General features: G+C 45.6%; 1 protein-coding gene across 1 annotated transcript in view; it reads right to left on the bottom strand.

The window, feature by feature from the left end:
* LOC144680358 (disintegrin and metalloproteinase domain-containing protein 12-like) overlaps positions 1 to 27620 on the bottom strand; it is a 972827-nt gene that overhangs the window by 206629 nt on the left and 738578 nt on the right. The window contains exons 12-13 of the mRNA XM_078541354.1: positions 11150 to 11327; positions 818 to 910 (exon numbers count right to left, since the gene is read on the bottom strand). Coding sequence (XP_078397480.1) covers positions 818 to 910; positions 11150 to 11327 — 271 coding nt within the window. The remainder of the gene's footprint in view (positions 1 to 817; positions 911 to 11149; positions 11328 to 27620) is intronic.

Raw genomic sequence — 27620 nt, 5'->3', positions numbered from 1 at the left:
AATAAGATCATTTGGCACATGGTGGCTTTCTGAAGGATCAATTTACTTAATGCCACTTTCCCACCATCTGTTTGTAGCCCTGCACATTCTTCCTTTTTAGATAATAATCCATTTCCCTCTTCAATCCCTCGATTGAACCTCTCAGGCAGTGTATTCTAGTTCATAACCACTTGCTGTGTGCAAAAAGTTTTCCCTCATGTGGCCATTGTTTCTTTTGCCAATTATCTTAAATCTACGCCCCTTTGTTCTCAATCCTTCCACCAATGGAACAATTTTCCCCTATGGACTCTATCCAGACCCCTCATGATTTTGTATAGCTCGATCAAATCTCCGCTCAGCTTTCTTCTCCAAGCAAAACAGTCCCAGCTCTACATAGGAATGTAGAAATATATTCTACAGGATTTAGGAGTCCTCCAAGCCTGCTCAGCCATTCAATAAGATCATGGTTGACCTCACTGTGGTCTCAACTCGACTTTCTTCTCTGCCCCCAGCCCCCCAAACCTTGACTCCCTTTTCTGTCAAAAATCTGTCTTCTCCAATCTACCTTCATGACTGAAGTTCCTCATTCCTGGAAGCATTCTCATGAATGTTTTTGGCACTCTCTCTAATGCCTTCGCATCTTTCCTAAATTGTGGCTCCCAGAACTCCAGTTGAGGCCAAAACAGTGTTCTATACAAGTTTAACATAACTTCCTTGCTTTTGTACTCTATGCCCTATTAATAAAGCCTTGGATGCTGTATGCTTTATTAACCACTCTCTCAACCTGTCCTGTATGGCACAAAGTGGTATGGCACAGAATGGTGCAATGAGATCTTACTTGGCAATTCTTACAGCAGGCACCAATTGACGAGCATCTTGCACCAGATTTGAGTTTACAGGTCAATGGTTCACAGCAGGGATCCGAACATTCCTGAGGGTAAAACAAACACAGAAAATACTGGTTTACAGGGGTGACATCTCAACATTGTAAAAGGAGTTTCAGTGGATTCAAAGCATAATATTTAAATTGATCACGCCTCTGTTTCAGAATATCATGCATTCAAGTTCCATTGTGGGATTTCAGCAAAAATCTGAAAGGTGCTCCAGTATGGGAGGTGTGCTAAATTGAGATACTTTGCCTTTCTGGGTAATTTTAGATAGACTGGGAACTTTTCAGGTCTGAAAGTGGCAGTCTTTGGCCCAATTGCGAATTAGCACTGTCAAAAATTGACCAACAGGTTAAAGAAGCCAATTGATGCAATTTCCACTACCAGGACACGGCCATCAGTCCAGGACATCTGCCTACCACACAATTGAGCATGTTGTGTATGAATTTCAGTGCCCGTGTGATGCCAGTTATGTAGGCTGAATATCGCAGTGATTGGTTGATCAAATGAAGCAGCATGTCCCTTCGATTGTCTGAAATAGCCAGACTACAGATTGTACTCAACCAGCCTGCACTTGCAAAATCCAAAACAGTGTTACATGTAATTCTGTGATTGGCCAAGACTTACTGAACAACCCTGAGTGTGCTATGATACAACAAACAGTTTAAGATAATCAGTTGAGCTTGTAAACTGGTTCATTTACACTTGATAGAAGCAACATACATTCAAATGCAGGGACCTGTTCTCTGCAAACAAAAGAATATTCAAGCCTTGCACCTTTTTTGGATCTCCCAAGAGCTTGGGGAGCCAATAGTTCACTGTTGCTTCCTCCATGGCAATGTCTCGGCCAATCAGAACCGACTTACCAACCAATCAGCACCATTTTTTAATTTAGTATAAACTGCTGTGACTGTTTGAAATTTCAAGGCATCACACAATCAGAATCACAGTGCAGAAGAGGCCCTTCAGCCCATCAAGTCTGCACCGACACGAGAGAAACACCTGACCTACCTACCTAACTCCATTTACCAGCACTTGGCTCATAGCCTTGAATGTTATGAGGTGCCAAGTGCTCATCCAGGTAATTTTTAAAGGATGTGAGGCAACCCGCCTCCACCACCCTCCCAGGCAGCACATTCCAGATCGTCACCACCTTCTGGGTAAAAAAGCTTTTCCTCACATTCCCCCTAAACCTCCTGACCCTCACGTTGAACCTATGCCCTTCAACTAAGGGGGACAGCTTCTCCATATAAACCCTGTCCATGCCCCTCATAATCTTGTACACCTCGATCAGGTTGCCCCTCAGCCTTCTCTGCTCCAACAAAAACAACCCAAGTCTATCCAACCTCTCTTCATAACTTAAATGTTTCATACCTGCCAACATCCTGGTGAATCTCCTCTGCACCCTCTCCAGTGCAATCACATCCTTCCTATGTGGTTACCAGAACTGCACACAGTACTCCAGCTGTGGCCTCACCAAGGTTCTATACAACTCCAACATGACCTACTTTTGTAATCTATGCCTCGATTGATAAAAGCAAGTGCCCCATATGCCTGTTTCACCACCCCACTAACATGCCCCTCCGCCTTCAGAGATTTATGGACACACACACCAAGGTCCCTTTGTTCCTCAGAACTTCCTAGTGTCATGCTGTTCATTGAATACTTCCTTGTCAAGTACTCCTTCCAAATGTATCACCTCACACTTTTCAGTGTTAAATTCCATCTGCCACTTATCTGCCCATTTGACCATCCCGTCTATATCTTCCTGTAGCCCAAGGCACACAACTTCACTGCTAACTACCCGGCCAATCTGGAATTGTTGCATTTGTCCTGATGAGTGCAAGACAAAAAGCTTTGGCAACATATTTCTTTTTTCAAGATCTGTCAATGAGCTGATGTAGTTGACCCCAATAGGTGTGAATTGCTGTAGCAAAAAGCTGAGTTGACTAGTGAGTCATCAGAGTCTCTATCAAAGTAGAGGTTTTAAACCTGCAAGCAGGAAGGGGTGAGCGGACATCAGACTACACCAGAGTGAGACATAAATTGAGTGAGGAGTTGGGAATCTGTGAAAATTATTAACTAATTTACTAAGTAAATAAATAAAGTTGGATAGAAATGGCAAGGTTTGTGCTGTGCCGTGACTGCATCATGTGGGAATCCTTTTTTTATTAATTCACGGAATGTGGGCTTCGCTGGCTGGGCCAGCATTTATTGCCCATCCCTAGTTGCCCTTGGTGGTGGTGAGCTGCCTTCTTGAACCACTGCAGTCCATGTGGTGTAGGTACATCCACAGTGCTGTTAGGGATTTTGACCCAGCGACAGTGAAGGAACAGCGATATATTTCCAATTCAGGATGGTGAGTGGCTTGGAGAGGATCTTCCAGATGGTGGTGTTCCCATGTGTCGGCTGCCCCTTGTCCTTCTAGATGTTAGCGGTTATGGGTTTGGAAGGTGCTGCGTAAAGAGCCTTGGTGAGTTTCTGCAGTGCATCTTGTAGATGGTAAACACTGTCTCTGTTCTTCAGAGATGAAGGGGGGAGCGAATGTTTGTGGAAGGGGTGCCAATCAAGGTGGCTGCTTTGTCCTGGATGGTGTCAAGCTTCTTGAGTGTTGTGGGAGCTGCACTCATCCAGACAAGTGGGGAATATTCTATCACACTCCTTGAAGATGGTGGACAGACTTTGGGAGTCAGAAGGTGAGTTACTCGCCACAAAATTCCTAGCCTCTGACAATGCTCCTGTAGCCACAGCATTTATGCGGCTAGTCCAGCTCAGTTTCTGGTCAATAGTAACCCCCAGGATGTTGATAATGGTGGATTCAGCGATCAAAATGCCATTGAATGTCAAGGGACGATGGTTAGATTCTCTCTTGTTGGAGATGGTCATTGCCTGGCACTTATGTGGCATGAACGTTACTTGTCACTTGTCAGTCCAACTTTGGATATTGTCTAGGTCTTGCTGCATTTGGACATGGACTGCTTCAATATCTGAGGAGTCGCGAATGGTGCTGAACATTGTGCAATCATCAGCGAACATCCCCACTTCTGACCTTATGATGGAAGGAATACCATTGAAGCAGCTAAAGATGTTTGGGCCTAGGATACTACCATGAAGAACTCCTGCGGTGATGTCCTGGAACTGAGATTGACCTCCAGCCACAACCACAACCATCTTCCTTTGTGCTAGGTATGACCCCATGAAATGCACTGCAATTTTGGACAACCATATATGCAGAAAGTCTGCAGCTTAGCAACTCCAGATCTGAGTTGCTGAGGTGGAGTCTAAGTTGCAGACATTGCAGGAGATTAGAGAAGGGGAGCGGTGCCTGGACACTTTGTTCCAGGAGGCAATCTCGTCCCTTAGGTTAGGCAGAGCTTTGGTGTTGGTCAATGGTCAGGGACAGGAGGATGTTTGCAAGTCAGGCAGGTAAGGGGAATCAGCATGTAGAGATGGAGGAGCTTCAGCCCTTGACTTTGTCCAACAGGTGTGAAGTGCTTGCTACCTGTGTGGGTGAGAAGGACTGCAAGGTGGATGAGCGGATTGACCATGGCACCATGATGAAGGATGACATTCAAGTGGGAGAACGAAGAGGAAAGTGGCAATGATAGGAGACAGCATAGTTAGCGGAATAGATGCTGTTCTCTGTAGCCGAGAGATTGAGTCCAGACAGCTGTGTTGCCAGTGGCAGGGTTTGTGATATTTACTCAAGGCTGAAGAGGAACATGCAGTGGGAGGGGAAGGATCCAGTGGTTACGTTCCATATTGGTACCAACGACATAGGTAAGACTAGGAAAAAGGTTTTGCATTGAGGGTATGAGGAGCTAGGCACTAAATGAAAAAGAAAAACCTCAAAGGTAATAATTTCTATTATCAGAGCTGCATGCAAATTGGTATAGGGCAAATAAAATGAGAGAGATAAATGCACGGCTCAAAGACTGGTGTGGGAGAAGTGGGTTCCGGTTTGTGGGGCATTGGCACCAATACTGCGGAAAGTGGGAGCTGCACCATTGGGTCGATCTACATCTGAACTGTGCTGGGACAGTGTTCTAGCGAGATGCATAACTAGGGAAGTAGAGACTAATAGTTTTAGGGGCAATGGATCAAATTTGGGAAGATTTGGTAAATCAAAGCATAGATACAATGCAAGAGAAAGGTATTCATATTGGAAAGGAAACCAGGCCATGACAGGAAGGGACAGAGCACAAACCTAAGAATAAGTCAGCAGGTAAGGTGAAAGGTTACAAAATTTAAATGTCAAAACTAAAGGCTCTGTATCAGAATGCACATGGCATTCAAAACAAAACAGATGAACTGATAGCGCAATAGAAATAAGTGTGATCACCATTACAGGGACATGGCTGAAGGGTATGTGACTTTTAGGAAGGACAGGAAGTTAGGAAAAGGTGGACGGCTGGCTCTGTTAATTAATGATGGTATTAGCACATTAGAGATGGGTGACCAAAGTTCAGGAAACCAGGATGTAAAAGCGGTTTGGGTAGAGATGAGAAATGGTAAAGGTGAAAATTCCCTTGTAGGAGTGGTGTACAAGCCCTCTAACAGTACCCACATGAGGGGCTGGGGTATAAAGGAAGAAATAACGTGAGCTTGTCAGAATGATACGGTGATAATCATGGGGCATTTTAAACTTCATATAGACTGGAAAAATTAGATGGGCAAAATTAGCCTAGATGAGGAATATTTTATTCTATTCATTCACGGGATGTGGGATTCACTGGCTGGGCCAGCATTTATTGCCCCTCCCTAGTTGCCCTTAAGAAGGTGGTAGTTAATGTTACTTGCCACTTGTCAGCCCAAGTACGAATATTGTCCAGGTCTTGCTGCATTTGGACATGGACTGCTTCAGTACCTAAGGAGTCGCGAATGGTGCTGAACATTGTGCAATCATCAGCGAACATCCCCCCTTCTGACCTTATGATGGAAGGAAGGTCATTGAAGCAGCTGAAGATGGTTGGGCTGAGGACACTACCCTAAGGAACTCCTGCAGTGATGTCCTGGAACTGAAATGACTGACCTCTAACAACCACAACCATCTTCCTTTGTGCTGGGTATGAATCCAACTAGTGGAGAGTTTCCCCCGATTCCCATTGACTCCAGTTTTGCTCGGGCTTTTTGATGCCGCACTCAGCCTTGATGTCAAGGGCAGACACTCTAACCTCACCTTGGGAGTTCAGCTCTTTTGTCCATGTTTGAACCAAGGCTGTAATGACGTAAGGAGCTGAGTGGTCCTGGCCAAACCCAAACTGAGCGTTAGTGAGCAGGTTATTGTTAAGTGCTTGAAAGCACTGTCGATGACCCCTTCCAGCGCTTTACTGATGGTTGAGGGTAGACTGAGGGGCCGGTAATCGGCTGGGTTGGATTGGTCCTGCATTTTGTGTACAGGACATCCCTGGGCAATTTTCCAAATAGCTGGGCAGATGCCAGTGTTGTAGCTGTACTGGAACAGCTTGGCTAGGGGTGTGGCAGTTCTGGAGCTCAGGTCTTCAGTACTATTGCCGGAATATTGTGTGGGCCCATAGTGCAAAGGCTATCTCATGCCTTCATCCATTTCTTGATATCACGTGAAGTGAATCGAATTGGCTGAAGACTGGTATCTGTGATGCTGGGGACCTCCGGAGGAGGCCGAGATGGATCATCCACTCGGCACTTCTGGCTGAAAATTGTTGTGAATGCTTCAGCCTTATCTGTTGCACTGATGTGCTGGGCTCCTCCATCATTGAAGCTGGGGACATTTGTGGAGCCTCCTCCTCCAGTGAGTTGTTTAATTATCCACCACCATTCACGACTGGATGTGGCAGGACTGCAGAGAGTAGATCTGATCCATTGGTTGTGAGATCACTCAGCTCTGCCTATCACTTGCTGCTTATGCTGTTTGGCACGCAAGTAGTCCTGTGCTATAGCCTCACCTGATTGACACCTCATTTTTGGGTATGCCTGGTGCTGCTCCTGGTATGCCCTTCTGCACTCTTCCAACAAAGCCCACATCTTGTGAATGAATTAAAAATATAATAATATCAGGCTGTTGCGTGACTAGTCTGTGAGACAACTTTCCCCAATTTTGGCACTAGCCCCCAGATGTTAGCAAGGAGGACTTTGCAGGGTTGAGTTTTTCATTGTCTTTTCCTGTGCCTAGGTTGACTGTCCAGTTTCATTTCTTTCTTGTGACTTTGTAGTGGTTGATACAACTGAGTTTCAGAGTCAGCCATATTTCTGTGGGTCTGGAGTTGCATGTAGGCCAGACCAGGTAAGATTTCCTTCCCTAAAGGGCATTAGTGAACCAGGTGGGTCTTTGCAACAATTGACAATGGTTTCATCATTAGACTTTTAATTCCAGATTTTTATTGAATTCAAATTCTACCATCTTCCATGGCATGGCCCTACATCTCTAGTTTACTAGTCCAGTGGCAATTCCACTTTACCATCACCTCCCCCTTATTTTCAGGATTGTTTCTTAGAGCACATTTCGGGGGCAACCGGAGAGTCGGCTATACTTGATCTGGTATTGTGCAATGAGACAGGATTAATTAATGACCTCATAGTGAAGGTGCCTGTCAGTAGCAGCAATCATAGTATAATTGAATTTTGTCTTCAGTGTGTAGGAGAGAAGAGTGGTTCAAAGACTAGTATTTCAAACTTAGATAAGGGGAATTATGAGGGCATGAAAATAGAGCTAGCTAAAATGAATTGGCAAATTAGGTTAATGCATAGGTCAAGGGAGATACAGTGACAGATATTTAAGGGGATATTTCAGAATACAAAGAATAGATACATTCCAATGAGAGAGAAAAAGGGGAGGACCCCTAATCCATGGTTAACTAAAGTTAAAGACAGTATCAAACTTAAAGAAAAAGCATATCATTGTGCAAAGATGGGTGGCAGGACAGAAGATTGGACAGAAAATGAAAGACAGCAAAGAATCACTAAAAAATGAATAAGGAGGGAATAATACAGTACAAAAGAAAGCTTCCCAGAAACATGATAGGGTCCCCCTTGACCTCACTTATCACCCCACCAGCCTCCGCATTCAAAGGATCATCCTCCGCCATTTCCGCCAACTCCACCATGATGCCACCACCAAACACATCTTCCCTTCACCCCCCCGGCGGCATTCCGTAGGGATCGTTCCCTCCGGGACACCCTGGTCCACTCCTCCATCACCCACTACTCCTCAACCCCCACCTATGGCACCTCCCCATGCCCACACAGAAGATGCAACACCTGCCCCTTCACTTCCTCTCTCCTCACTGTCCAAGGGCCCAAACATTCCTTTCAAGTGAAGCAGCATTTCACTTGCATTTCCCCTAACTTAGTCTACTGCATTCGTTGCTCCCAATGCGGTCTCCTCTACATTGGAGAGACCAAACGCAAACTGGGTGACCGCTTTGTAGAACACCTGCGGTCTGTCCGCAAGAAAGACCCAAACCTCCCTGTCGCTTGCCATTTTAACACTCCACCCTGCTCTCTTGCCTGTCTGTCCTTGGCTTGCTGCATTGTTCCAGTGAAGCCCAACGCAAACTGGAGGAACAGCACCTCATCTTCCGACTAGGCACTTTACAGCCTTCCGGGCTGAATATTGGATTCAACAACTTTAGATCTTAAACTCCCTCCCCCCATCCCCACCCTGTTTCTTCCCCCTCCCTTTTGTTTTTTTCAATAATTTATATAGATTTTTCTTTTCCCACCTATTTCCATTATTTTTAAATCTACAACTAATACCTTGTCAGTCTTTCCACCCCAGCCCCACTAGAGCTGTACCTTGAGTGTCCTGCCATCCATCCTTAATTAGCACATTTTCTTAGATAATATCACCACCTTCAACACCTCTTTGATCCTTTTGTCTGTGACATCTTTTGATTATCTGCTCCTATCACTGCTTGCTTGTCCCTACAACCACCCCACCCTCAACGTCTCTCCCCCCGCCCCCCACCTTAAACCACCTTATATTTCAACCCTCTCCTAACTATACTCAGTTCTGTTGAAGGGTCATGAGGACTCGAAACGTCGACTCGTTTCTTCTCCGCCGATGCTGCCAGACCTGCTGAGTTTTTCCAGGTAATTCAGTTTTTGTTTTAGACATTTAAAGACAAGTTGTATCTGTTTCTATAGCTATTTTCAAAAGTGAACGTTGGTCCTGTAGGAAGTGAGTCAGGAGAATTTATAATGGAAAAAAAGATGACAGATGAATTGAACAGGTATTTTGCATCAGCTTTCATTGTAGAGGACAATTGGCATCCAAGAAATAGCTGTGAATCAGGAATTAGAATTGAAGGAAGAACTCAAGAAAATTAAAATCACAGGGAAATGGTACTTAGTAAATTGTTGGAGCTCCGGGCTGACAAGTGCCCAGGTCCTGATGGATTTTATCCTAGAATCTTAAAAGAAGTGGCACGTGAGATAGTTGTGTTGGTTTTAATTTTTCAAAATTCCCTAGATTAAGCTCCCATTAGGTTGGGAAATAGAGAATTCAACTCCATTTTCAAAAAGAGGAGGAAACAGAAAGCAGGAAATAACAGGCTTGTTCGCTTAACATCTGTCAAAGGAAAAATGTCAAAAACTATTACTGAAGACATTACAGCAGGGCACTTAGAAAAATTCAAGGTAATCAGGCAGTCAGCATGGTTTTGTGAAAGGAAAACCATGTTTAAACAATTTATTGGAGTTCTTTGAAGCAACATGTGCTGTGGATGAAGGGGAACCGGTGGATGTACTGCATTTAGATTTTCAGAAGGTATTTGATATTTGATAAGGTGCCACATCAAAGGTTATTGTGGAAAACAAAGGTTTATGGTGTAGGGGGTAACATATTGGCATGGATAGATTGCCTGGCTAACAGGAAACAGAGTTCGCATAAAAGGGTCATTTTCTGATTGACCAGATGTAATGAGTGGTGTGCCTCAGGGATCAGTGCTGGGGCCTTAATTTTTTACAATTATATGAATGAGCTGGATGAAGGGACTGAAGGTATGGTTGCTAAATTTGCTGATGACATAACATAGGAAGGAAAATAAGTCATGAAGAGGACTTAAAGAGGCTACAGAGGAATATCGATAGGTTAAGTGAGTGAGCAAAGACCTGGCAAATGGAGTATAATGCGGGAAAATGTGAAATTGTCCATTTGTCAGGGAAAAGTTAAAAAAAGCATATTATCTAAATAGTGAGAGATTGCAGAGCTCTGAGATGTGAAGGGATCTGGGTGTCTTAGTGCATGAATTGCAAAAGGCTAGTATGCAGGTACAGCAAGTAATTCAGAAAGCTAACTGTTTATTGCGAGGGGAATTGAATATAAAAGTAGGGAGGTTATGCTTCAGTTATACAGGACACTGGCGAGACCACATCTCGAGTACTGTGTACAGTATTGGTCTACTAATTTAAGGAAGGATGTAAATGTGTTGGAAGCAGTTCAGAGAAGGTTTACTAGACTATCTGGAATGGGTGGTTTGTCTTATGAGGAAAGGTTGGATAGGCTAGGCTTGTATCCATTGTAGAGTAGAAGAGTAAGAGGTGACTTGATTGAAATCTTTAAGATCCTGAGGGGCCTTGACAGGGTGGATGTGGAGAGGATGTTTCCTGTTGTGGGAGAATCACTGTTTAAAAATAAGGGGTCACCCATTTAAAACAGATAAGGAGAATTTTTTTCTGGGATTGTGAGTCTTTGGAACCTTTCCTCAAAAGACGGTGGAAGCAGAATCTTTGAATATTTTTAAGGCAGAGCTAGATAGATTCTTGAAGCAAGGGGGGTGAAAAGTTATCGGGAATGTGGAGTCAAGGTTACAATGAGATCAGCCATGATATTGAATGGCAGCGTAGGCTTGAGGGGCCGAGTTGCCTTCTCCTGCTCCTAATTTTTATGTTTGCATGTTTCCCCCAGTGTCCTGACTAATATTTATTCCTCATCAAACATCACTAAAAACGGTATCTGATTTTTATCAGTTTACTATTTATAGGCTCTGCTGTGAACAAAGTGCTGCTATATTTCCTTCAACATTGGCTACAATTCCCAAGTACTTTATCAGCTGCAAAGATTTGCATGTATATGAAAACCATGAAATAAACAGTTCTTTCTGTTTTTAAGTCTTGTGTTCGTAAAAGAAAGATGCCTTGTCAAATCCAAACCAAATGATCCCAGTTGGGAATTAGAATTCAGTTTGAATCCAATCCTAAATTTACACAAAGCCCCTGATGCACAGAAAAAAAGTGCCCATCACAATATTCAATAGGCCCTGACAGTGAACCCTGATTACCAGGCACGTTTGATTCCTCCTTACCGCAGGTTTGCCGCAGTCACACTGCTCGCCTCTCTCCACATACTGGTTTCCACACTCCACGCCCCCAATCAACTTGTCAAGATTTGGAAGATTGGAAAGACACTCAGCTACTCCATATTCGACGCCGTTCACCAAGTCCTGTCGGCTGCAACGACTGAAGGTTGTTGGCAAAACGAAACTGAAGATAAAAATATACAAGTGTCAAAGGGGCAAGGAGAAAACAGGACAGCAGAGACCTGAGAAAGAAATGGCAGGCTACGAGGAAAAGGTGTGGCAGTGGGAACAGGTAATTGGCTCTAGCAGAGAGTCAGCACAAACATGACTGGTTGAATGGCTTCCTTCTGTACTGTAACCATTCTGTGATTGTATGAAACACCAGAGAAACACCTAGATAAAACAATAAATGAACAATGGAGGGGGGGGGGGGGGGGCCCTTATACAGAAGATTATTTGGGTACAAACGAGATATGTGGGGAGGCAATGGTGTAGTGGTATTGTTGCTGGACTAGTAATCCAGACACCCAGGGTAAGGGTCTGGAGACCCAGGGTAAGGGTCTGGGGACCCGGGTTTGAATCCCACCACAGCAGATGGTGGAATTTGAATTCAATAAAAAATCTGGAATTAAAAGTCTAATGACCATGGAGCCATTGTCATTTGTTGTAAAAACCCATCTGGTTTCCTTGAGGGAAGGAAATCTGTTGTCCTTGTCTGGTCTGGCCTATACCTTGCATCTGAAATGGCCGAGCAAACTACTCAGTTGTAAAAAACTGCTACAAAGTCACAAAAAAGGAATGAAAACGGACGGACCACCCGGCATCGACCTAGGCATCAGAAAAGACGATGGCAATTGCAGCCCTGTTGACCCTGAAGTCCTCCTTACTAACATCTGGGGGCTGGTGCCAAAATTGGGAGAGCTGTCTCACAGACTAGTCAAGCAACAGCCTGACATAATCATCCTCATGGAATCATACCTTACAGATAATGTCCCAGACTCCACCATCACCATCCCTGGGTATGTCCTGTCCCACTGGCAGGAGAGACCCAGCAGAGGTGGCGGCACAGTGGTATACAGTCAGGAGGGAGTTGCCCTGGGAGTCCTCAACATCAACTCCGGACCCCATGAAGTCCCATGTCATCAGGTAAAACATGGGCAAGGAAACCTCCTGCTGATTACCATGTACCGCCCTCCCTCAGCTGATGAATCAGTTCTCCTCTATGTTGCACATCACTGGAGGAAGCACTGAGGGTGGCAAGGGTACAGAATGTAGTCTTGGTGCAGGACTTCAATGTCCATCACCAAGAGTGGCTCAGTAGCATCACTATTGACCGAGCTGGCCGAGTCCTAAAGGACATAGCTGCTAGATTGAGTTTGCGGCAAGTGGTGAGGGAAAAACATACTTGACCACATCTGCACCAACCTGCCTGTCGCAGATGCATCTGTCCATGACAGTATTGGTAGGAGAGACCACCGCACAGTCATTGTGGAGACGAAGTCCCGCCTTCACATTGAGGATACCCTCTATCGTGTTGTGTGGCACTACCAGCGTGCTATATGGGATAGATTTGAACAGATCAAGTAACTCAAGACTGGGCATCCATGAGGTGCTGTGGGCCATCAGCAGCAGCAGAATTGTACTCGAACACAATCTGTAACCTCATGGCCCGGCATATCCCCCACTCTACCGTTACCATCAAGCCAGAGGATAAATTCTGGTTCAATGAAGAGTGCAGGAGGGCATGCCAGCAGCAGCATCAGGCATACCTAAAAAATGAGGTGTCAACCTTGTGAACTTATAACACAGGACTACGTCTGTGCCAAACAGCATAAGCAGCAAGTGATGGACAGAGCTAAGCGATCCTACAACCAACAGATCACATCTAAGCTCTGCAGTCCTGCCACATCCCAGGAGAAAGGTGGTGGACAATTAAAGAAATTACTGGAGGAGGAGGCTCCACAAATATCCCCATCCTCAATGATGGGGGAGCCCAGCACAGCAGCGCAAAAGATAAGGCTGAAGCATTCACAACAATCTTCAGCCAGAAGAGTGCTGAGTGGATGATCTCAGCCAATTCGATTCACTCCACGTGATATCAAGAAAGGACTGAAGGCACTGGATACTGCAAAGACTATGGGCCCTAACAATATTCCGGCAATAGTACTGAAGACTTGTGCTCCAGAACTTGCCGCACCCCTAGCCAAGCTGTTCCAGTACAGCTACAACACTGGCATCTACCCAGCTATATGGAAAATTGCTCAGGCATGTCCTGCACACAAAAAGCAGGACAAATCCAATCCAACCAATTGCCGCCCAATCAGTCCATTCTCGATCATCAGTAAAGTAATGGAAGGGGTCATCAACAGTGCTATCAGACAGCACTTGCTTAGAAATAACCTGATCACTGATGCCAGTTTGGGTTCCACCAGGGTCACTTGGCTCCTGACCTCATTGCAGCCTTGGTTCAAACACGGACAAAAGAGCTGAACTCACGAGGTGAGAGTGACTGCCCTTGACATCAAGGCTGCATTTGACCGAGTGTGGCATCAAGGAGCCCTAGCAAAACTGGAGTCAATGGGAATCAAGGGAAAACTCACCACTGGTTGGATTCATACCCAGCACAAAGGAAGATGGTTGGAGGTCAGTCATCTCAGTTCCAGGACATCACCGCAGGAGTTCCTCAGGGTAGTGTCCTCGGCCCAATCATCATCAATGATCTTCCTTCCGTCATAAGGTTAAGAAGTGGGGATGTTCACTGATGATTGCACAATGTTCAGCACCATTCACAATTCCTCAGATACTGAAGCAGTCCATGTCCAAATGCAGCAAGACCTGACAATTTCCAGGTTTGGGCTGACAAGTGGCAAATAACATTCGCAGCACTCAAGTGTCAGGCAATGACCATCTCCAAGAGAGAATCCAACCATCGCCCCTTGATTTTCAATGGCATTACCATCACTGAATCCCCCACTATCAATATCCTGGGGGTTACCATTGACCAGAAACTGAACTGGACTAGCCATATAAATACTGTGGCTACAAGAGCAGGTCAGAGGCTGGGAATCCTGCGACGAGTAACTCACCTCCTGACTCCCCAAAGCCTGTCCACCATCTACAAAGCACAAGTCAGGAGTGTGATGGAATACTCCCCACTTGCCTGGATGAGTGCAGCTCCCACAACACTCAAGAAGCTTGACACTGTCCAGGAAAAAGCACTGTGGGTGTACCTACACCACATGGACTGCAGCGGTTCAAGAAGGCAGCTCACCACCACCTTCTCAAGGGCTATTAGGGATGGGCAATAAATGCTGGGCCCAGCCAGTGAAGATCACATCCCGGGAATGAAAAAAAAAATATTCCCACAAGAGGGAAAGGGAGTCATGCAAATCCAGAGCTCCCTGGATGATAAAAGACATAGAGTGGGATTTTGCCTTCTGTGCGATGGTGGTCGGGAAAAGTAGTGTTTTTCCCACTGGGAGCAAAGAAGATTGCAACTCCCAGATTCAGTAGCACTTCGCTGGGCCACCTGCTGGACACTGAGGCCCGCCAGGAATGTCCTGTACCCCAGTGATGGCCACAAGACATCCACCAATGTCACCTCTCCAGCTTGGGAGGCGGTGTCTTCAGCGGTCAGCACAAACGCAATGCAGCAAAGGCGTGTAATACAGCGCAGGAAGAGGATGAATCTCATTTACAAGCACGTCAGGCATTAGCAGGAAAACACTCCACAGGGATCTCACACATTGCCAGCTGAAGGCATATCACCACTCTTTCACTCTCACACCTTCACATCTCGATCTGGGCTCATTCCTTGTATACGTCACGTCCTCACCACCCACGCACAGCAGACATCCTTATCAGCTGCCTTGGCATATATCCTGCTCACACTCTCTCCCTTTTTCTTCATGCAGGAAAAGCTTGCACAGGATATGAGGGAGAGGTCCCAGACCCGAGATGGAGTGGCCGAAATTACGGCCTTCACCCCATATGAGGAGTGTGCCAACGTGCTGGCCGGAGAGGATAGGGACCATGCATGTGATGACGGTGAGATGGGCAGCACAGACCCAAGTGAGGGCCCTGTACTAGCTCATCCCTCAGACAACCAAACTGAGTACAGTCTGCCAGCTTCCAGTCTCTTGCCATACTTAAGTAATCTCTACTTTCTTTCATAGGCACCTCTGGAAATTACCCAAGGGCATCCACCAACCAGGTCTTGATATCCAGCCCTGACAACACCTCGGAAGAGGAAGCAGAGGAGAGCACGATTGAAGACCCATCATGGCGCTCACCCACACCCTCCACCAGTGCAGAGACCGATACTTTGGCAGGACCGATTTCTAGAGAAGCTTTGGGGCTACAATCCAATGAGCACAACACACAATCTGGTCCACAGCAGTCAGAGGCAGGGACATCTGAGGTAGTCAGCATTCAGAGGAGTGCTGGAGTCCAGGATTCTGCTGGGTCTGAGCTGATGATAAGCCTCAGAACTCGGTTCTAACTCAGTTGGTGGAGCTTCAGTGAAAGTCAGGGGATTGAGGAAAGGTCGTCTGCTGCTTTCCACAGATTGCATCATACAATGGAGGAGTCTGTCATGTTCAGTCTGAGGTTATAGCACCAGCATGCCAACTCACCAAGGTCAACACTGGTAGGATGGTGGCTGCCATGGAGCCCATGGTCCAGGACATAGGTCCTGCACAGCACTTGGAGCTGCACTTTATCAATGTAGGCATTGGTGGCATCCATTAGTGACTATGCAAGAGGTGGGTGCAGGGCAACTCAATCTCACTACAGTTTACCCTTATCCTAAAGGAGTCAGGCAAGGGCCCTCGGGCAGCCATAGGGAGGGGGACCAGCACCAGAGCACTCTGGGGCCTTCCACCCTGGTGACTCTGGGAGTGTCGTGCCATTCCCAGTTCCCTCTTCCTGTGAACCCGTCACCTCCAGCTCCACAGACCAAGAAGGGTGAACCTGCACCACAGCAGGAGATCCAAAGTAGGCCAAGGCCATCCAAGTCGGCCTTCTAGAGGACGCCCACCAAAGTCATCACAGACAACAGGGGCATAGCAGTCAGCAGGCTGCCTCCATCCTTGCTGTGGATATCGGGGATGCACCAAGACGTAGCAGTAGGGTTAGTAAAATGAAGAAATATTAGGAGCATGACAGTGGCACATGTTATATACTTTTCATCAATGCAAGTAAAATACCACCCATTTTACATCTCTTGTGTATGTCTCCTCTTTATGATAAGCTGTGTTGTTGTTCATCAGGTATGACACCATGGCCCATACTGCCACTTATTGCAGATGTTGCACATTAATGCTAAAAGGTTAGTTAAGGAAAAAGTGGAACTTATCAGAGATAAAGATGGAAACTTGTGTGGAGATGCAGAGGCTGTGGGAAGGAATTTTGAATGAATATTTTGTCTCCGGGTTTGCAAAGGAAAGGGAGGATGTAGATATAGTAGTCCAGGAGGAACACTGCGAGATATTGGATGGGATAGTCATAAAGAGAGAGGAAGTACTCGAAGGGTTGAAATCCTTAAAAGTTGATAAGTCATCAGGGCCAGATGGATTGTTTCCGAGGCTGCTGAAGGAAGTCAGGGAGGAGATAGCAGATGCTCTAAGGATGATTTTCCAATCTTCACTAGATACAGGGGAGGTACCGGAGGACTGGAGAAATGCAAACGTAGTTCCAATGTTTAAAAAGGGATCAAAGGAAATGCCAAACAATTATAGGCCAGTTAGACTTACATCGATGGTGAGCAAATTAGTAGAATCAATGCTGAGAGATAGGATTAACTGTCATGTGGAAAGGCATGGACTAGTCAGGGATGGTCAGCATGGATTTGTTAAAGGAAGGTCTTGGCTCACAAATTTGATTGAATTCTTTGAAGAAGCGACAAGAAGGGTTGATGAAGGTAGTCCAGTGGATGTTGTGTACATGGACTTTAGCAAGGCATTTGACAAGGTCCCACATGGCAGATTGGTCAGGAAAGTAAAATTCAGGGTAATGTGGCAAACTGGATAAAAGGTTGGGTTTGTAACAGGAAACAAAGGGTAATGGTCGATGGATGCCCTTATGAATGGAAAGTTGCCTCAAGTGGTGTTCCACAGGGCTCGGTGTTGGGACCCTTGCTGTTTGTGTTATATATTAATGATTTGGATGTGAATGTGGGGGGCATGATTGGGAAATTTGCAGATGACACAAAGATTGGCCGAGTAGTGGATAGTGCAGAGGATAGCCATAATCTCCAAAACGATATAGATGGGTTGGTGGAGTGGGCGGTAAAGTGGCAGATGGATTTTAACATAGAGAAGTGTGAGGTCATACATTTAGGGAGGTCAAACAGTTACAGGGATTACAAAATAAATGGGAATATACTAAGAGGGGTAGATGAAGTGAGAGATCTTGGCGTACAAGCACACAGGTCCCTGAAGGCAGCAGCTCAAGTAGACAAGGTTGTAAAGAAGGCATATGGAATGCTCTCCTTCACTGGCAGAAGTATAGAATATAAAAGTAAGGATATAATGTCGGAATTGTATAAAACACTGGTGAGGCCACAACTGGAGTATTGTGTGCAGTTCCGGTCACCACATTACAGGAAGGACGTAATAGCTCTGGAGAGAGTGCAGAGGAAGTTTACAAGAATGTTGCCAGGGTTAGAAAAGTGTAGCTACGAGGAGAGATTGCATAGGTTGGGATTATTTCCTCAGAACAAAGGCGACTGAGAGGTGACTTGGTTGAGGTGTACAAAATTATGAGGGGAATAGAGTGGACAGGATAAAATTGTTTCCCTTGATGGAGAATTCTAGAACCAGGGGGCATAGATTCAAGATAACTGGCAGAAGGTGTAGGGGGGATATGAGGAAGAAATTTTTTACGCAGAGGGTAGTGGTTGTCTGGAATTTGCTGCCCAAGTTGGTGGTAGAGGCAGAAACTTTAAACTCTTTTAAAAAGTACCTGGATCACAGTGCAGAAGAGGCCATTCGGCCCATCGAGTCTGCACCGACAAGTGAGAAACACCTGACCTACCTACATAATCCCATTTACCTGCACTTGGCCCATAGCCTTGAATGTTATGATGTGCCAAGTGCTCATCCAGGTACTTTTGAAAGGATGTGAGGCAACCCACCTCCACCACCCTCCCCGGCAGCGCATTCCAGACCGTCACCACCCTCTGGGTAAAAACGGTTTTCCTCACATCCCCCCTAAACCTCCTGCCCCTCACCTTGATCTTATGCCTCCTCAGTATTCTCTGCTCCAACAAAAACAACCCAAATCTATCCAACCTCTCTTCATAACTTAAATGTTTCATCCCAGGCAACATCCTGGTGAATCTCCTCTGCACCCCCTCCAATGCAATCACATCCTTCCTATAATGAGGCGACCAGAACTGCACACAGTACTCCAGCTGTGGCCTCACCAAGGTCTATACAATTCCAACATGACCTCCCTACTTTTGTAATCTATGCCTCGATTGATAAAGGCAAGTGTCCCATATGCCTTTTTCACCTCCCCACTAACATGCCGCTCCACCTTCAGAGATCTATGAACACACACACGCCAAGGTCCCTTTCTTCCTCAGAACTTCCTAGTGCCATGCCGTTCATTGAATAATTCCTTGTCAAATTACTCCTTCCAAAGTGTATCACCACTCACTTTTCAGGGTTAAATTCCATCTGCCACTTATCTGCCCATATGACAATCACATCTATATCTTCGTGTAGCCCAAAACACTCAACCTCACTGTTAACCACCCGGCCAATCTTTGTGTCATCCGCAAACTTACAATCCTACCCCCCCACATAGTCATCTATGTCATTTATATAAATGACAAATAATAGGAAACCGAGCACAGATCCCTGTGATACTCCACTGGACACTGGCTTCCAGTCACTAAAACATCCTTCTGTCATCACCCTCTGCCTCCTACAACTAAGCCAATTTTGATTCCACCTTATCAAATTACCCTGTATCCCATGTGGATTTGCCTTCTTTATAAGTCTCCCATGTGGGACCTTGTTAAAGGCTTTGCTGAAATCCATATAACCTACATCAACTGCACTACCCTCATCTACGCACCTAGTCACCTCTTCAAAAAATTCAATCAAATTTGTTAGGCATGACCTCCCTCTGACAAAGCTATGCTGACTATCCCTGATCAAACTTTGCCTCTCCGAGTGGAGATCGATACTCTTCTTCAGAGCTTTCTCCAATAGTTCCCTACCACTGACGTGAGGCTCACTGGCCTGTGGATCCCTGGTTTCTCTCTACAACTCTTCTTAAATAGCGGAACCACATTAGTTGTTCTCCAGTCCTCTGGCACCTCCCCCGTGGCCAGAGAAGAATTAAAAATTTGGGTCAGAGCCCCTCCGATCTCTTCCCTTGCCTCCCTCAGCAGTCTGGGACACATATCAGGACCTGGAGTTTTGTCCACTTTTAAGCCTGCCAATACCTCCAATACCTTGTCACTCCCTATATCAATTTGCTCAAGAACCTCGCAGTCTCTGTCCCCGAGTTCCATACCTTCATCCTCATTCTCTTAGATGAAGACGGACGTGAAGTAATCATTCAACACTCTAGCGATGTCCTCTGGCTCCACCCCATAGGTTATCCCCTTGGTCCCTTATGTGCCCTACTCTTTCCCACTTCCCATTGATATACTTATAGAATATCTTCGGATTTTCCCTACTTTTACCAGCCAGAGCTTTCTCATATTCCCTCTTTATTCTCCTAATTGCTTTCTTAAGCTCCACCCTGCACTGTCTGTACTCCACTAATGCCTCCGCTGATTTGCTTCCCTTGTACCTGCTAAAAGCCTCTCTTTTCCTTCTCATCGTAACCTGAATATCTCAGGTCATTAATGGTTCTCTAGGCTTGTTACTCCTTCCTATCACCCTAGAGGGAACATGTTGAGCCTGTACCCTTCCCATTTCCTTTTTGAACGCCTCCCACTGCTCCTGTGTAGATTTCCCCACAAGTAACTGTTCCCAGTCTACCTTGGTCAGATCCTGCCTTATTTTACTAAAATCCACTCTCCCCAGTCCAAAACATTTTTTTGCAACTTGTCTATTTCCTTGTCTATAACAAGCTTAATTTGTACCATGATTGTACCTCCCTTCCATTTCCACATTTACAGCTATCATTAGAAGAATGAGAGGCGACCTCCTTGAAATGTATAAAATTCTGAAGGGGCTTGATAGGGTTGATGTTGAGAGATTCAATGGGGTGGGGAGTCTAAAATACAGAAGCACAGACTCAGGATAAGGGGCCAATCATTTAGGACTGAGATGAGGAAAGCTTTCTTCACTAAAAGGGTTGTGAATGTTTGGAATTCTCTACCCCAAAGAGTTGTGGATGCTCCATCGTTGAATACATTTAAGGCCGGGATGGATAGATTTTTGGTCTCTGAGGAAATCAAAACATTTTGGGAGCAGGCAGGAAAACGGTGTTGAAGTGCAAAATCAGCCATGATCACACTGAACGGCAGAGCAGACTCAATGGGCCATGTGGTATACTCCTGCTCCTATTTGTTATGTTCTTATGTCATGGGGACAGACAGAGAAGTGGAGTTGACGCCACAATCAGATTAACCATGATTTAATTGAATGACTCGATGGACCAAATGGCCTGATGGACCAGCTATTCACGATGTATATATAAATGACTTGGATGGGGGTACCAAATTTCCAAATTTGCTGATGACACAAAACTGGGCAGGGTTGTGAGGAGGATGCAAGGAGGCTTCAGGGCAATTTAGACAAGTTGTGAAGTTATGTGCTTCAGTGTGAAAAACAGAAAGGCAGAGTATTATTTAAATGGTGATATATTGGGAAATGTGGATGTACAAAGGGATCTGGGTGTCGTCGTACACCAGTCAATGAAAGTAAACAGGCAGGTACAGCAAGCAATTGGAAAGGCAAATGGTATGTTGGCCTTCATTGCAAGAGGATTTGAGTTCAGAAGTAGGGATGTCTTACTGCAGTTATACAGGGCCTTGGTGGGACCACACCTGGAGTACTGCATGCAGTCTCAGGATACGGGGCAGGCCATTTAGGACTTCTGTCCAACTGCAGCTCCTGGAAATCTCGGGTTTCAGAGCTGGAATGGCGGCTGGGGACACTGTGGCGCATTCGCAAGTCTGAGAGCATCGTGGATAGCACGTTTAGAGAGGTGGTCACACCACAGCTGAAGGGACTTGAGGAAGGAAGGGAATGAGTGACCACCAGGCAGTCCAAGAGAAACAGGCACGTAGTTCAGGAGTCCCCTGGGGTCCCGCTCGCAAATCGGTATTCCATTTTGGAGGCTGATGAGGGCGCTGGTTCCACCAGGGAGTGCAGACAGAGCCAAGCTTCTGGCATCACAAGCAGCCTGTCTGTACAGGAGGGGAGGAAGAGAGGAAGAGCAATAGTAATAGGGGATTCTATAGTCAGGGGAAGAGATAGGCACTACTGTGGCTGTCAACGTGACTCCAGGATGGTGAGTTGCCTCCCTGGTGCCAGGGTCCGGGATGTCACTGAACAGCTGCAGGGCATCCTGAAGGGGGAGGGTGATAAGGCAGAGGTCATGGTACATGTTGATACCAATGACATAGGTAGAAAGAGGAATGAGGTCTTGCATCAAGAATTCAGGGAGTTAGGCAGTAGACTAAAAAGCAGGAACTCTCGGGTTGTAATCTCTGGATTACTCCCAGTGCCATGTGCTAGTGAGCACAGAAATAGGAGAATAGCGCAGATGAATACATGGCTTAAGAGTTGGTGCAGGAGGGAGGGTTTTAGATTCCTGGATCACTGGGACCGTTTCTGGGGTAGGTGGGACCTGTACAAGCGGGACGGTCTACATCTGAACCAGAGCGGGACTAACATCCTTGTGGGTGGGTTTGCTAGTGCTGTTGGGAGGAGTTTAAACTAATTAGGCAGGGGGAGGGGACACAGAAAGTTAGCAGAATAGGGACACATCATAATACAGTAAAACAATCAAGTCAGATGGAGTACAGCTACATTAAGCTATAAGGGAGTAAGGCAAGGCTGGATGGCCTCTAATGCCAGGAATATTACAGGTAAAAGGTTAAGGGTGAGAATTGACATGTGGAATTGTGATACAGTAGCCATCACTGAGACGTGGTTGAGGGAGGGGCAGAATTGGCAGCTCAACATTCCGGGATATAGAATCTTCAGGCGAGACAGGGGAGGGGGTAAAAGAGGAGGAGGAATTGCATTATTAGTTAAGGAGTCAGTTACTGCAGTAAGGAGAGATGATATCTTAGAGGGGGCATCAAATGAAGCTTTGTGGGTAGAGCTTAGGAATAAAAAAGGGGCAGCCACATTGTTAGGTGTTTATTATAGACCCCCGGATAGCCAGCAGGAAATTGAGAAGCAAATATGTGCACAATTTGTGGAGGTGTGTAAAAACAATAACAATAGAGTAATTATATTAGGTGCTTTCAACTTTCCCAACATTAATTGGGATAGACATAGTGTTAAGGGCTTGGATGGAGTTGATTTTTTCAAATTTTTCAAACAGGAGAACTTTTTAGGTCAATATGTAGAGGGTTCAACAAGGGACGGTGCAGTGCTGGACCTAATTCTGGGGAATGAAGCCGGACAGGTGACTGAGGTGGTGGTGGGGGAGCAGTTTAGTGATAGCGACCACAACATGGTACAATTTAAGTTTGTTATGGACAAAGAAATAGACAAGTTGGATTGAGGGAGAGTGGATTTTAGTAAAATAAGGCAGGATCTGGCCAAAGCAGACTGGGAACAGTTACTTGTGGGGAAATCTGCAGAGGAACAGTGGGGGGGGTTCAAAAAGGAAATGGGGAGGGTACAGGCTCAACATGTTCCCTCTAGGGTGATAGGAAGGAGTAACAAGCACAGAGAACCATGGATGACCAGAGATATTCAGGATACGATGAGAAGGAAAAGAGAGGCTTTTAGCAGCTACAAGGGAAGCAAATCAGCAGAGGCATTAGTGGAGTACAGAAAGTGCAGGGTGGAGCTTAAGAAAGCAATCAGGAGAGCAAAGAGGGGATATGAGAAAGCTCTGGCTGGTAAAAGTAGGGAAAAACCCACTATGTGGGGGTTAGGATTAGTCAGTTTGTGGATGACACAAAGATTGGATGGGTGGTTAACAGTGAGGTTGAGTGTCTTGGTCTACAGGAAGATATGGACGGGATGGTCAAATGGGCAGATAAGTGGCAGATGGAATTTAGCCCTGAAAATTGTGAGGTGATACACTTTGGAAGGAGTAATTTGACAAGGAAGTATTCAATGAACGGCATGACACTAGGAAGTTCTGAGGAACAAAGGGACCTTGGCGTGTGTGTCCATAGATCTCTAGACATGTTAGTGGGGTGGTGAAAAAGGCATATGAGATGCTTGCCTTTATCAATCGAGGCATAGATTACAAAAGGAGGGAGGTCATGTTGGAGTTGTTTAGAACCTTGGTGAGGCCACAGCTGGAGTACTGTGTGCAGTTCTGGTCGCCACATTATAGGAAGGATGTGATTGCACTGGAGGGGGTGCAGAGGAGATTCACCAGGATGTTGCCTGAGGTGAAACATTTAAGTTATGAAGAGAGGTTGGATAGACTTGGGTTGTTAGTGTTGGAGCAGAAAAGACTGAGGGGCGACCTGATCGAGGTGTATAAGATTGTGAGGGGCATGGACCGGGTGGATAGGGAGCAGCTGTTCCCCTTAGTTGAAAGGTTAGTCACGAGGGGACACAAGAAAGAACAAAGAAAAGTACAGCACAGGAACAGGCCCTTCGGCCCTCCAAGCCTGCGCCGATCATATTGCCTGTCAAACTAAAACATTTTGCACCTCCGGGGTCCGTATCTCTCTATTCCCATCCTATTCATGTATTTGTCAAGCTGCCTCTTAAACACCACTATCATACCTGCTTCCACCACCTCCTCTGGCAGCGAATTCCAGACACTCACTACCCTCTGTGTAAAAAACTTGCCCCGCATCTCCTCTATAGTTTTCTCCTCTCACCTTAAATCTATGTCCCCTTGTAATTGACTCTTCCACCCTGGAAAAAAGCTTCTGACTATCTACTCTGTCCATGCCACTCATAATTTTGGAAACTTCTATCAAGTCGCCCCTCAATCTCCGTCGCTCTAGTGAGAACAATCCGAGTTTCTCCAACTTCTCCTCATAGCTAATAACCTCCAGACCAGGCAGCATCCTGGTAAACCTCCTCTGCACCCTCTCCAATGCCTCCATATCCTTCTGGTAATATGGAAACCAGAATTGCACGCAATATTGCAAGTGTGGCTTAACCAAGGTTCTATACAGCTGCAGCATGACTTCCCAGGTTTTATACTCAATACCCCTGCCAATGAAGGCAAGCATGCCATATGCCTTCCTGACTACCTTATCCACCTGCGTTGCCACTTTCAGTGACCTGTGGACCTGTACACCCAGATCCCTCTGCCCGTCAATGCACTTAAGGGTTCTGCCATTTATAATTCCTGCCTGTATTAGACCTTCCAAAATGCATTACCTCGCATTTGTCCAGATTAAACTCCATCTGCCATTTCTCCACCCAAGTCTCCAACCGATCTATATCCCGTTGTATCCTTTGAAAATCCTCTTCACTATCTGCAACTTCTCCAACCTTAGTGTCGTCTGCAAACATACTAATTAGCCCAGTTACATTTTCCTCCAAATCATTTACGTATACTACAAACAGCAAAGCTCCCAGCACTGATCCCTGCGGAACGCCACTAGTCACAGCTCTCCGTTCAGAAAAGCACCCTTCCACTGCTACCCTCTGTCTTCTATGACCAAGCCAATTCTGTATCCATCTTGCCAGCTCACCTCTGATCCCGTGCGACTTTACCTTCTTTACCAGTCTGCCATGAGGGACCTTGTCAAAGGCCTTACTGAAATCCATGTATATAACATCCACTACCCTTTCATCGTCGATCATCTTTGTCACTTCGTCAAAAAACTTGATCAAGTTAGTGAGACACGACCTCCCCTTCACAAAACCATGCTGCCTCTCACTAATACGCCCATTTGCTTCCAAATGGTAGTAAATCCTGTCACAAAGAATCTTCTCCAATAATTTCCCTATCACTGACGTAAGGCTCACCGGCCTGTAATTTCCTGGATTATCCCTGCTACCCTTCTTAAACAATGGAACAACAATGGCCATTCTCCTGTCCTCTGGGACCTCACCCGTAGCCAGTGAGGATACAAATATTTCTGTCAAGGCCCCTGCAATCTCCTCCCTTGCCTCCCTCAGTACTCTGGGGTAGATCCCATCTGGCCCTGGGGACTTATCCACCTTAATATTCTTCAAGACGCCTAACACCTCTTTTTTGATCTCAACATGATCCAGGCTATCTACACACTCTTCCCTAGACAAATTGACCGCTAAGTCCTTCTCTTTGGTGAATACTGATTAGAAGTATTCATTTAGTATCTCTCCCATTTCTTCTGGCTCCACACACAGATTCCTACCTCTGTCCCTGAGTGGGCCTACCCTTTCCCTGGCTACGCTCTTTCTTTTTACATATGTATAAAAGGCCTTGGGATTTTCCTTAATTCTGGTTGGCAGTGACTTTTCATGACCCCTTTTAGCCCTCCTGACTCCTTGTTTAAGTTTCTTCCTACTTTTTTTATATTCTCCACGGGCTTCATCTGTTCCCAGCCTTCTAGCCTTTACGAATGTTTCCCTTTTCTTTTTGACTTATCTCACAATATCCTTCATTATCCAAGGTTCCTGAAACTTGCCATGCTTATCCTTCATCCTAGCAAGAACATGTCGGTCCTGAATTCTTATCAACTGACGTTTGAAAGCCCCCCACATGTCAGTTGTTGATTTCCCCTCAAACATTCGCTTCCAGTCTAGATCCCTCACTTCCTGCCTAATATTGTTATAATTAGCCTTCCCCCAATTAAGCACCTTAAACAGAAGTTCAAGGTGAGGGGCAGGAGGTTTAGGGGGGATGTGAGGAAAACTCTTTTACCCAGAGGGTGGTGACGGTCTGGAATGCGAACATTCAAGGCTATGGGCCAAGTGCTGGTAAATGGGATTAGCTAGGTAGGTCAGGTGTTTCTCATGTGTCGGTGCAGACTCGATGGGCCGAAGGGTTAGGGTTAGGGTTAGGGTCTATGCTCTGGCTTCCAGCTCTGGCATGGATCATCAGTAAACAGTCAAATATAATCAAAAAAAGAACAATTGAACTGTTAAACATGACAGAAAGTTTATCGAGGCACTGGAGAGGGTGCAGAGAAGATTTGCAAGAATGATACCAGAAATACATGGGTATACATGCCAGGAAAGGATCGACAGGCTGGGTCCCTTTTTCTCTTGAAAACAGAAAACTGACGGGTGATTATATTTAACTTGTGAAAGGTTTTATGGACTGGATACAGAGAGCTTTTTCCTCTTGTGAGAAAGAGCATAAGTAGAGGCCATTAACATACGTTGGACACGAAGAAATCCAAGAGGAAATTCAGAAGAAACTTCTTCACACAATGAGTGGTAAGAATGTGAAACTCGCTGCCCCAGCATTTGTTACCCATCCCTAATTGCTCTTGAAACTGAGTGGCTCGCTTGGTCATTTCAGAGGGTATTTAAGGGTCAACCACATTGTTTTGGGTCTGGAGTCACATGTAGGCCAGACTGGGCATGGATGGCAGATTTCCTTCCCTACAGGGCATCAGTGAACCAGATGGATATTTACAACAATCAACAACCATTACTGAGACTAGCTTTATATTGCAGATTTACTAATCAAATTCAAGTTCTACCAGATGCCATGGTGGGATTTTAATCTCTGTCCCCAAAACATTAACCTGGACTGCTGGATTACCATTCCAGTGTCATGACCACCACCTCCCCCTGTATAGTATAGGTGCATTTAAGGGGAAGTTGTACAGTCATATGAGGGAGAAGGCAATAGAGGGTTACAATGGTAGATTTAGATGAAGGAAGATGGAAGGAGGCTCGAGTGCAGCATAAACACTGTCGTAGACTGACTGGGCCGATTGACCTGTTTGTGTACCATATACCAATGTAATCCTGTGTAGAATTCCACACTGTCAGTGAAAGTGGGTGAAAGGATCCCATATATACTGCTTCACGAAAATTGTGTCTAACCTCAGTGCAGAGAGATTACACTTCAAAACACTTCATTGGCTGTAAAGAGCTTTGACATGTCCAGTGAGCATGAAAAGTTTTGTTCTTTTTATATTCGTTCACGGGATGTGGGCGTCGTTGGCTAAGCCAGCATTTATTATTCATCCTAACTGCCTTTGAGAATGTGGTGGTGAGCTGCCTTCTTGAACCCCTGCAGTCCGTATAAATGCAGGTCTTTCTTTTTTTCTGTTCAGTTCCATGAGCAACTTATTAGATATTAAAGCATTAAATGTGTACCATAGGAACATACAAATTAGGAACAGGGGCTGGTCACTCGGCCCCTCGAGCCTGCCCCACCATTCAATAAGATCATGGCTGAT

The sequence above is a fragment of the Cetorhinus maximus genome, chromosome 1, assembly GCF_964194155.1.
Source record: "Cetorhinus maximus chromosome 1, sCetMax3.hap1.1, whole genome shotgun sequence".
Lineage (NCBI taxonomy): Eukaryota > Metazoa > Chordata > Chondrichthyes > Lamniformes > Cetorhinidae > Cetorhinus > Cetorhinus maximus.
Note: the sequence above shows the minus strand (reverse complement) of the source record. Positions and strands in the feature narration are given on the sequence as shown.